Raw genomic sequence first — 12,456 nt, 5'->3', positions numbered from 1 at the left:
AATTAATATAAAGTGGATTTTTTAGTGTTTACAGAATTTTTGCCTAATTTATCTAAAAGTAGAAATAGAGTGAAATTGGATCGACTTCTTTATTTTTGAATCTTATGAGTAAATATTAAACATCATAGATTATATCTTAATATAATGTTCAAGATGGTGTTAAAATAATCGTGTGGTATTTCTCATATTAAGCTATTATCTTTTTTAAGAGTTTAAGCCGCCGTTAAATAGATAAATAAAGCATGCTATATGTAGAAACTCTTATGAGTAAATGTTAAAATATATATATTATATACTATGAAATGTTTTATATGCAATTATATTACGTGGATATAAAAAATTAACCACTTATTAATCACTGAGTATAAAAAAGGTAAGTATTATTTTGGTCTCTAACGTTTAGGGTCAGAATTGAAACCATCCCTCATGTAATTTTTATTTAGAATTGTTATAAATGTTTTATTTCGTATAAAAATCGTCCTTTTAACTTTTTATGGACAAAAATACCCTCCATTACCTTTACCACCACCACCTTCCATACTCCCACCAAATACTAATAATCAGATTCAAGAACACTAACAATAACACATTATTCAAATTCAGAAATAACAACATCAAATTTAACAACAAAATCAACACACAACAATAATGAAATAAAAAAAATAACAGAAGCAGAAGCAAAAACAAAAACATAAGCAAAGGCAGACACAAAAGCAAAACAAGAAGCAGAAGCTCAAGAAGAAGCAAAAAACAAAGGATTTGGATCTTCTAAAGTTTGAATTTTACTTTAAAGAGTAAAGTGTGATCTCTCACCATTGATTTCATAGGTGGACCAATAATAAATATGAAAGAGAAACTATTCAAGGGTAGAAGATCACACTTTACTCTCTAAAGTGAAATTCAAACTTTAGAGGATTCAAATCCAAAAAACAAAGGCCGAAGCAAGAAGAAGCAGAAAGCAGAGGCCGAAGCAAGAAGCAGAAGGCAATGCAAGAAGCAGAAGGCAAATCAAGAAGCAGAAGCAGAAACAGAAGGCAAAGCAAGAAGCAGAAACAGAAGCAGAAATGGGGAGGTGCAGCGGCGAGGTGGCGAGGTGAGGCGGCAAGCGGCGAGGTCGGTAGCAGCGGCTGCAGTGGCGGAGCACGACAGCGAGCTCTCTCCCTGGCTTACATCTCCTCTCTCCCTCGCGAGCTCCGATTCCCGATGGCGACAACGGCTCCAAGCTTCGCCGGCGCCGTCCCGCTCCCCCTTCTCCTTCCCCCCTTCCCCCTTTTCCCTTTCCCTCCCCCCGTGTTCTTTTTATTTTATTTTATAATTTTTTTATTAAAGTAGAGATAATTTAGTAATAAAATTAAAATTTTTTATTAAAAATAACGATTTTAATACGAAATAAAACGTTTGAAACGATTCTAAATAAAAAATTACGTGAGGGACGGTTTCGATTCTGACTCTAAACATTAGGGACCAAAACAATACTTACTCCTACTTTTAAATTTGATTATTTAATTACAAATTTAATTATTTAATTTATTTATTATAAATTTGATTATTTTAATAGTTAATTATTTAATTAAAATAATATATAAATACATAATGTCTAATTTATCGACTAATTTTTAATGTATATAAAACCTTTTTTCTTTCATGTGATAAATAATGCATAGATTTGATCAATTATTACCATTTAAAAATCTTAGTGGGACAGTAAATTAGATAAACGAAGAAATGATGTGCCATATATATATATATATATATATATATAATAAGACTGTTAGTAATTTAAGTTATTATCTTAAATTTTCGAAAAAAAATGTTATATATATTAGCATACATGTGAATAAATAAATTTTAATTAATAACCTACTAACATAAATTTGTACGATAGTATGACAGCGAACTTCAATGGTCCTCTATTGTGCCACGGGCACTTTAAACGTTGCAATAAACTTGGTTGGTTTATGTTGAGATTGGTGTTATCCTTTTTGTCTGTGTTCATGAGATCCCAATTTGCAATGGTTAGTTGTAGCAAGTGGAGAATGAGTGGAGGCCAAGAGGGAACGAGAGGGGGTGGATGAGGTTTTAGGATAGGGCAATCCTCACATATTACAATGTGAATATATACATAGAATACATAGTGTTAGTATATCTGAAAGTGAAATTATATTTTATTGAGTTAAAGTACACCATACATACACCACAAAAATCTAACGCCACATTTCAAATATACCATTTTCTTCAACTGGATAGTTATTTAAAAAATTAACGATGTTAAGGTGTACATTAAAATTATTATCAAAATTAATCATTAGTAAAAAATAATAGGATACAAGATACACTTTAAAAATAAATAAATATATAATAACTAATTTTAGTGGTCGATTTTAGTATGTATATAATATTTTTTTTAAAAATATATAACAAGTCACTACAAGAAGTTTGACAGATAGTGACAGTTTTTTTATGGCAATCAACTGGAACCGTCGCAAAAAAAACTAGCAGTAGTAGTTATTACGACGATTTTGACAGATGTTGCAAATATGTAGATATTTTGCGGTAGTTTGACTTAAACCGATGCAAAAATGAAAATGTTAGTTGCGATGATCAGTGCGATAAAGTAAAACATCATCTAAAGAACCAACAACAACAACAACAACAACAACAACAACAACAACAATAATAATAATAATAAGGGTTAAGTACAATTTTGGTATTTAAGGTATAGGTCGAAAATTTTTTCATCCCTAACCCTTTTTTACATACAAAATCGTTCTTCCGACCAAAATACTCAATTTCTATTATTCTTCTCCATCACAACAGCTTCTCTTCTTCTTTTTCAGCAACAACAACAATGAAGTAGAAACAATGTAATAGACATAAAAAAAAAACACAGAAATAGAAATAAAAGTAACATCAAAAGCAGAAAAAACAGAAGCAGAAATAGAATTAAAAGCAGAAGTAAAAACAGAATTAAAAACGGAAATAGGAACACAAACATAAGCAAAATCTAAAGTATAAAAAATAGAAGCAGAAGAAACAGAATAATGGATTAACAAAATTAGAAACATAATCAAAATTGAAAATAATGTGATTAACAATGAATTAAGGAAATCAGAATCAGAAACAATGTGATTAACAAAATCAGAAAAAAGAAGCAGAATTGGAATCCTAGAAAGGAGTAGCAGCGTGGAGCAGTCGCTTTCGAGCACCGTGAAGGAAAGGAGAGAGCGTGAGCACCAACGAGAAAAGGCAGAGAGGGAAAATAGATCGGAGAAGGAAAAAGGGGGCCGCTGTGCCATCGCCGAGTTTTTAACGCCGTTGCCAAACCGCCGCCGTTGAGTTTACCAAGAAGAAGGACGACAAAGACAGAAAGAGGAACCGGGGGAGAACACCATGCCAGAGTGGGAGCGAGCTGCCTCAATTTTCCCTTCTTTCCCCTTCTTCTTCTTCCCTTCCCCGCTCTTTCTCGTTCTCGTCCGTTTTTTTATTTTATTTTATAATTTTTTTAGTTAGGGGTAATTTGGTAATAAAATTTAAAATTTTGATAAAAAGATTATTTAAAACCAAATTAAACTTAGAGATGAATTTGTATGAAAAAAAAATATTGAAGACAAAAAAACTTTAACCTATACTTTAGAAACCAAAATCGTACTTATTAATAATAATAATAATAATAATAATAATAATAATAATAATAATATATCGTTTTATTTACAAGCTTTTTTTTCGCAGAAACTTGATAAAAGCTCTTGCTACAAAGTGGAAGAAAGTTCATAGCACAAAGTGCTTATAAATACAAAAATAGAAAACAAAGCAAATAAAATACTAACACAACAGACAAAACATATTATCAAATAAGAATTTTTGACATTGTCAATAACACACCTGAATTCCTTTCCACCCTTAACAAATTAAGTAAGGCATTGGCTCCAAATAAAGTGGTTGTTTCTTGGTAACGCTCAACCCATTAAACTCACTCATATCTATCAATGCACTATTATTATTATTATTATTATTAGGAACCTTCCAATCAAACCAATAGAGAAGATTAGCCATCATATACTCAAAAGAAGCAACCCCAAATGAAATTCCAGGACAACCCCTCCTCCCAAAACCAAATGGGATCAATTGAAAATCTTTTACCTTATAATCAACTTGTTGGTTACCTTCAAATCTTTCAGGAATAAACTCTTCAGCATTGTCCCATAATTTAGGATCTCTATGAATTGCATATGAATTTATATATACTGTTACTTTTTTGGGAATGTGGTACCCTTTTATTTTCACACTATTTGCTGTTTCTCTTGGAATCAAAAGTGGACCTGGTGGATGTAATCTAAGAGTTTCTTTGATTACACACTTCATGTACTTCATTTGATTTAGGTCATTTTCCTTTATCATGGATTTTCCACCCACAATTCTTCTTACCTCTTCTTGAACTTTCTTCATGATCTTTGGATTATTAGCAAGCTCTGCAAAGGCCCATTCAATAGTTGTTGAAACAGTGTCACTTCCCCCAACAAACAAATCCTACAATTAAGAAAGATGCATAATTTGTTTACTGTAAATTATTTCACATAATAATAATAATAATAATAATAATAATAATAATAATAATAATAATAATTTGATCATGTAAACTATATCACTAAATATTTAAGCTTTTTTCATTCTTAACATAAATATTTCAAACTTATTTGAAACAGTAAATAATTTTCAAGTATTAATAAAATATCATAAAAGAATCATGACCAATTAACCATTGTTGAGAATCCTTGCATTCGTTTAGAGTAAATCAGACAAATAAATGAAATGAATGCCCCCTAATATTACATGATTATCTTAAACTATGTTTGGTTACATATTTGTCTTCTTTAATTTTTTTTATATGTAAATTATGGCAGAGTGGCTAGAGAGATTTACCATTTAAAACTACTTTTTTACAAATTAAAATTAGATGCTAAAACTACTCAATTAAAAAAATTGAACATAATGATAACCGTTGAAAATAAATTCTTAAAAATGTTTATTTCCTCTTGTAGACATGCATATACAATTTAATTTTTCTAGACTGAGAATCTAAAATAGTAACTACAAAAAAAAATTAAAATAATTTTACATATACATTTGATGATATATTATAATATATATCATTAAAAGTAATTAATTTTTAAATATATTATTTAAAAAATTATCTAAACATATGAAATTGATTAAATGATCAAATAAACCTCTTACATTGATAGTGTATCAAATTAAACTGTGCTTAATACATACTTTATTTTTATCTAATAATTATTTTTCTGTAAGAAAAATGATAACATATTTTGGAAAAAGACAATATGTTAGAATGAGAAATAATTTCATTTGTGGGGGATGGGGAGCACATAAATCATGGACGGTAAGGATTTTATTATTTTGTCCAAATGTATTTATTATTATGTCGAATAAATGACTATTTGTATTTATAAAAGATGAAAATACTAACATATGTATCCATATTAGATCGAAGTTAAGTTTGTACCCACGTAAAATTTTTTTTGTGTGACAAAAGTATCCTACGTGACACTTCAATCCTCCAAAAACAGGTATTTTTGTCACACGGAGGACATCTTGTATGAATACAAATTTAGTTTCGATTTAGTGTGGGTACATATGTCAGCGTTTTCATCTTTTAAAGTACAAATAATCATATATATATATATATATATATATATATGGTAATAGAAGAAAGAGAGAATTGAAACCAAACCAAGAGGAGTGATTTCATGGTATCTCCATTGAGCTCAAACTCAAGCATGTCCCTCTCTTGAAGTTGAAGAAGTACATCAACGAAATCTTTATTATTATCATCACAATTTTTCTTTCTCTTATGCTCTTCAATAACCTCTTCTAAAAACGCATCTAATTCAGCAAAAGTAACTTTTAATCTTGACATGAAACCTGTAAAAACATCAACCCAATCCAATGAAGGGAACAAATCTCCAACTCCAAGTGTTGTTAATTGTGACATCATCTTTCTCACAACCTTAGCAATGCTTTTTCTACCATCATCACTGGTTTCGAACCTTAGCCCGAAAATGCACCTACTAGATATGTTTGTTGATGTTGCAATAATCATCTTAGATAAATTCACTGACAACCCTTTTGCACAAGCTTCATATACGGAGTTAATCATCATTGATACTTCATTTTCTCTAATGGGTTGAAAGGACTTTACCTATGTTTGACAAATACGAATTCAAATAAGAATATATATATATATATATATATGGAATAAAATATTAGATATATAATTAGATATATACTTCTTCATTTCAGCTTAATTAAATGTTTTAAAAAATAAATTCATAATATGACATTAGACCTTTAATTATTTAAAGCTCTATAATTGATCCTTATTAACTTTAAAAATAAAAAAATTATAACACTAATAAAACAAAAAAAAAGCTTATATAAAAAATTGACACACATCTTAATAAAAAATTTATATGGACGTTTTAAAAATATAATTGTTTATGTATTTTTTTATTAATTAAAATTTTTTGGAGAGATAATTTTATGTTTGTGATATCACAGCATCAAAATTTATATGACCTGAAAAAAAGCCTACGTGAAAGTTATATAATGTGAGAATTTTTATGATTCAAACGTCTAGAGTTCAGTCCTTGTTATAAAAAATTTAACATAAGATTAATAAAAAAAAGTCTATACAACAAAACTCACGTAAACTCAAAAGAGATTCATGTCTAAAGAGGTATCTTAAAGAGATAACTATTTATATATATCTTTTTATTCGCATAAATTTTTGAAAAAAGTGATGGGATAACATTACCAAAATATTCTTTTGTTTCTCTTATATGTAACAAATAAAATATAAATAAAATAAAATAATTATAAATATATTTTGAATAAGAATGAAGTTTTTGTGTATCATAACTCTTACCCTATTTGTGCTTAGAAGCTCAAGAACACAGAGCTTCCTCTTTTTTCTCCATTCCTCTCCATAGGGTGCAAAACCAACCTCGTTGCATTGATAGAAGAAAACCCTTGCAGCTTTATTGTTTGCTCTATTGGAGAAAGCAACATCATGTGATTTTGCTATTTCTTCAACAAGTTCTGCTGAAGAGACAACTAGGGCTTGAGTTTGCCCTAATTGAAGCAACAAAAGAGGGCCATATTTTTTAGAAAGTGCCTTTAAAGATTGGTGTGGAAGTGTTCCTAGTTGATGAAGGTTTTCAATTAATGGTAGCTTTGGTGGAGATGGTGGAAGGTTATTGATCTCGTTGTTTCTTCTTGTGAACTTAACAATACACAAGATACTTATGATTATGAAACATATGGTAGAGAGGGTTGAATTTGGTTGATGTTGCAATTTCTCTAGAATTGATGATAGAACAAGTTCCATTGTAATTTTTTGTTTTTGTGTGTGCCTAGCAGTGCAAAGTTGACATCTCTTAATTAATATAATGCTCAAGATGATGTTGAAATACCTAACATTCAAGTCAAATTCATTTGTGGATGTTGACCGCTTTGACATTTTGATCCCCATAATTTTGTTTTTTATGGTAGACATGATGACAAAATTTCTTATACTTACTCATTAAAATTTTGTCAACCACTGTATATAGAAATATGTATTTAGTATTTTATAAAAATATTTTAATAATAAATAAATTTGATTATTTGCCTATTATAAATATGATTATTTTATCAACTATGATATATTTAATTATTCTAGTAGCTAATATTTAGTTAAAAAAATATAAAAAATTTTTATATATAAATATATACAACATAGTGATAGATATATTTAGTGACTAATTTTCAATATATATATGAAATACTTTTGTTTTCATGCGATAAATAATGCATAGCTTTAATCAATTATTACTATTTAAAAATTTTAGTGGGCTAGTAAATTAAAGAAACGAAGAAATCATGTGCCACATATATTTAATAAGACTGTTAGTAATTTTTGTTATTTTAATTCTTTAAAAAAAATGTATATATATATATACTAGCATACATGTGAACAATTAAAAATTAATTAATAACCAGATAACATGAATTTGGACTATAGTGTGATAGCGAACTTCAATGGCCCTCTACAATGGCAGCACTTTAAACGCTGCAATATATATTATATGGTTTCAAAACGACAATAAACTTTGATAGTGTTTGGCCGATGTCTGTTTTTTTTTTTTTTATGTAAAATGTGAATGAGACTGAATACCTAATTTTGTTAGAGAATGCTAATGTGTTTTGAAAATAAAAATGTAGTTTTTTTTTTAAAATGACATGTTATTAGAAATAACAAATAAATTAATAAATTTTAGATTTTTTTTAATTTTATGAAAAAGTGACTAACTTATTGATAGATTATTCTTTTAAATTTGAACTATTAATAGAAATCTTACGTGGGTGTGGCCGGGTGATGCACTTGGATGTTTTCAACAAATAAGTTTGCATGTGGAAAGTGAGGAACAACAAATATTTAAGTTTGCATGTGCTTAGAGCTGATTATAGAATGGGGTTGTTTTCTTCTTTTCCTTTCCTTTTTTTTTTGTTTTTTTGTGGCTTATGTTTTTCTCTTGTCCTTGGGTTTTCTGCTTTGGAGCTGAGCTCCTCTTAGATAAAAAGTTAAAAAGTATAATTTTGATGTATTGATAGTATAATTTATACAATCGTTTAATTAAATATTTATTTTTTTAAATAATTATTTATATATTTAATATAAAAAATTATTATTTTTATCGATATAATATTATATAATTTAATATACATCGTATAAAATTATTTTAAATTGGTAGTATATTAAAATTAAATTAATTATTATTAGTATTTTATTAGAAAAGTAGTAGTGAATGATTAGTAGAATAATTATTCCTATCAAGGTAATTAACAAAAGAGAATAAATTATCTTTTAATTTTTATTATTCTAATATATTTCAATTATTTTCTTAATACAAGCACCATCGTTTAAAATATAACACTTAACTAAAAACAAAGAGAGTAACATATATTTTTTAACCTAATTTACAAAAAACACACAAAATATATTTTAAGAACATGCAAGTATTTCAACTTTAAATATCGCAACGCGGCATTATCGGTTGAAGATAAAGTGGAACTTTCCTGTTGACAGTGAGGCCAAAGGTCTCAGACATATCTAGGGCATGACCAGGTACACCACTTTGATTTGGTAGCTTCCAATCAAACCAACATAAAAGATTTGCAAGAACATATTCAACTGAAGTAAGTCCAAATGTCATTCCAGGGCATTTTCTTCTTCCAGAACCAAATGGTAAAAATTCAAAGCATTTACCATTGAAATTAACCTCATTGTCTTCAAATCTTTCAGGTATAAACTCATCAGGTTCTTGCCAAATTTGAGGATCTCTTTGAATTGCCCAAACATTAACATAAACCATTGTTTTTTGAGGAATATCATAGCCTTGGAGTTTGGTTTTACATGTTGTTTCTCTTGGAGTCAAAAGAGGAGCAGCTGGATGTAATCTTAGGGTTTCTTTGATGACATTTTTTAAGTAATTCATTTGATTAATATCATTTTCTTCTAATTTTGATTTGTTGCCAACAACTCTTCTTACCTCATCTTGGGCCTTTTTCATTTTGATTGGGCTTCTCATTAGCTCTGTGAAAGCCCATTCTAGTGTTGATGAAGTTGTGTCACTCCCTCCCAAAAACATGTCCTGAAATTTAATTTAATTTAATTTTATATGTATAAGCAAATAGTCAAATGGGAAAAACCAAATAAAAAATAAAAAAATAAAAATTTTTCATTTTTTTAGGTAAATTTTTTATTCTATAAGTATATACAAAATAAATATTAATGTTGAAAAGTCAGAACAAAAATTGCTGGATTGATATAATTTGAAAAATAATAATAATAAATAATAATAATTGGAGTGAAATTTTCTTTAAAGATTTTAATGAATATATATTTCATACAATTTAATTTAATAGTTGAAAATTATCTTTTCATTTTTCATAATAATCCAACAATTATTTTCATGATATTACCAGAAAATAATAAATTATCGATAAATTTATCAACATATTTTATCTATCAGCACAAATTTTTAAAGATTTTTTTACGAAGATAATTTACCGACAAATTTTCTTTTGATAATCGGTTTATAGATTTGGCAAAAAACATTCAATTTTTCAACAAATTTTTTGTCAAAAATTATAGTCATCTTGGCAAGTGTGGATATATATACAGAAAATATGAGATAGAGAGAAATTAAATACCAGTATGAGTGCCTTAACATCATGATCACCAAGCTCAAAGTCGACCATAATAGCCTTTTGATGTTGAAGAAGAGTGTCCACAAAATCTTTCTTGTTATTATCATGATCATCCTCTTTGCTTGCCATCTTATGCTCCTCAATTACATGATCAAAGAAAGCATCCAACACTTCAAAAGTGTCCCTATACCTCTTAACCCTTCCACTTATTAGAACATCAACCCAACCCAACATAGGAAAAAGATCCCCAACCCCTAAATCCAATAGATGACTCATTACCTTCCTCACAATCTCACCAAACCTAAAATTATTATTATTATTATTATTATTATTATCCTTATTATTATTACCTTCTACATCATAGTACTTCCTACCAAATATACACCTACTTACAATGTTGTTTGTTGTTGTAATTATCATCTCACTAAGGTTTACATAATTAGTAGAATTACCATAACTACTATTATTAACATTCATGCAAGATTCACGTAATTTATTAATCAATATTGTAACCTCCTCTTCTTTTATATATTGGAGTAATTGAACCTTTTTCGCGCTAAGCAACTCAAGAACACAAATCTTTCTTTTCTGTCTCCATGCTTCGCCGTAGGACTCGAATGCGATGTCCTTGCAACCATATAGCAAGGCCCTCGTGGCCGTATGGTGCGGCCGATTAGCGAAAACCACATCGTTTGTCTGCATGACTTCTTTCGCCAATTCGGCCGACGAAACTACCAAAACTCGGAGGTGGCCTAGGTAAAGCAAAATTAAAGGGCCATAGGTTTTTGATAGAGATTGGAAAGTGCGATGAGGAAGTGTTCCTAGTTGATGGTAGTTTCCAATGAAAGGGAGTTTTGGTGGACATGGTGGTAGCTTCAATTTGGTTCTTCTAATTGTGAGTTTATGAAAAAACAATAGTAGTAGTATGATGATTATGAAGGTAGATATAATAAAAAACATAGCATCATCTATGTTATATGGTAGTAATTTTCTCCTCACATATGATAATAGATTTGGATCCATTATCGTTATTATTGTTCTTCCATTCATCATCTCAATAATGATCATGAAGCACTATATATAAGTGCCGCCATTGGAGATGGCGTGAGTACCCAAGAGGCTGGGATACTTATCATTAAAGTATGTTTGCTTTTTATTTTTAATATTAAAGTATATTTGCAATTGTGGTTCCAATTTGTCCCTATGATCATCTCTGTCACCAGAATGTTGATTTGATGCAATTGCATGACATGGTGGACACTACTTAAACGACGGCGCGTTGGTTTTGCGCTCAAACCCTTTGGAACCACGTCGTTTTAGTTTTTTGTGGGTTAAAACTCTCTTTCTTTCCACTACGACGATCATAAGTTGTCAAAAATAAAAAAAAACCTTACACTACGTGGTTTTCAAAGAGTTTGCGCGCGAAACCAATGCACCGTCGTTTAAGTAGTGTCCATCATGTCATGCAATTGCGCTATAGATCAGCATTCCGGTAACGGAAATGATCGTAGGAGCAAGTTAGAGCCACGATTGTAAATTTGAAGATTCTAATTGGGGCCAACGAAATTGTGGGGGTTATTCTGAGTATCTAGTAAAATTTTAAGGGCCAAATTGAGATTTAACTCGTATATATTATATAATATCATAAAAATGAGAGATGTATTATGAAATTATGGAGGACAATTAAAAAGAATTGAGAGCCAAATTTAAATACAAAAAATATGAGAATAAGATTTGTGTTTATGATTTTTTTTATTTGCTAAAATAAAAAATTGAGGATGGTTATTTATAAAATTTTATTATTTTAAAATCACAGATCTAATAGTAAAATTTTTGTACCTATAAAATTTTATCATAAAATTTGATCCTTAAATTTTTCATTTCTACACTAAAAAAATCACATCACATTTATTCATCTCTAAAAAGATTAGTTTATATTCTATAAAAAATTTTAGTTAGCCAGTACTAGTCAATTAAGAATTTAGGTTTTACAATTTCAAAATAATGTTAAGAATTTATGATTTAGAAGGTAAAATAAATAAAATACTTTTTAAAAGAATTAGTTAATGTTGGTCCAAAAAATTTGATTTTTTAAGATTATATTTAAAAGAGATATTAAAACTAAGAAATAGAGATTAGGAGATAAAGACTGACAGATAAAAATTAAAAGATAGAGACTAAAAGATA

At 28.8% G+C, this 12,456-nt stretch overlaps 2 protein-coding genes across 2 annotated transcripts; both read right to left on the bottom strand.

Moving 5' to 3' along the window:
• Nucleotides 1-3,900: 3,900 nt before the first annotated feature.
• On the bottom strand, nucleotides 3,901-7,405 carry LOC130946231 (cytochrome P450 71A1-like). Its single transcript, XM_057874901.1, has 3 exons — nucleotides 6,944-7,405; nucleotides 5,750-6,217; nucleotides 3,901-4,527 (listed from the first exon to the last, which is right to left on the bottom strand). The coding sequence occupies exons 1-3, from the start codon at nucleotides 7,403-7,405 to the stop codon at nucleotides 3,901-3,903; spliced, it is 1,557 nt and encodes a 518-aa protein (XP_057730884.1).
• A 1,670-nt stretch (nucleotides 7,406-9,075) lies between these two features.
• Nucleotides 9,076-11,292, bottom strand: LOC130946229 (cytochrome P450 71A1-like). The gene is made up of 2 exons (XM_057874900.1): nucleotides 10,273-11,292; nucleotides 9,076-9,710 (listed from the first exon to the last, which is right to left on the bottom strand). The coding sequence occupies exons 1-2, from the start codon at nucleotides 11,290-11,292 to the stop codon at nucleotides 9,087-9,089; spliced, it is 1,644 nt and encodes a 547-aa protein (XP_057730883.1). The 3' UTR covers nucleotides 9,076-9,086.
• Nucleotides 11,293-12,456: the final 1,164 nt, after the last annotated feature.

Source organism: Arachis stenosperma, chromosome 8 (genome assembly GCF_014773155.1).
Source record: "Arachis stenosperma cultivar V10309 chromosome 8, arast.V10309.gnm1.PFL2, whole genome shotgun sequence".
Lineage (NCBI taxonomy): Eukaryota > Viridiplantae > Streptophyta > Magnoliopsida > Fabales > Fabaceae > Arachis > Arachis stenosperma.
Note: the sequence above shows the minus strand (reverse complement) of the source record. Positions and strands in the feature narration are given on the sequence as shown.

Bases quoted from the DNA above. Each gene is read 5' to 3' on its own strand.
- LOC130946231 (XM_057874901.1), bottom strand. From the start codon at position 7,405: ATGGAACTTGTTCTATCATCAATTCTAGAGAAATTGCAACATCAACCA. The intron at 6,218-6,943 runs GTAAGAGTTATG...TGTCAAACATAG, and splicing joins AGCTTCTAAGCACAAATAGG to GTAAAGTCCTTTCAACCCAT. The intron at 4,528-5,749 runs GTTTGGTTTCAA...TCTTAATTGTAG, and splicing joins CCATGAAATCACTCCTCTTG to GATTTGTTTGTTGGGGGAAG.
- LOC130946229 (XM_057874900.1), bottom strand. From the start codon at position 11,292: ATGGATCCAAATCTATTATCATATGTGAGGAGAAAATTACTACCATAT. The intron at 9,711-10,272 runs GTATTTAATTTC...ATTAAATTTCAG, and splicing joins ATGTTAAGGCACTCATACTG to GACATGTTTTTGGGAGGGAG.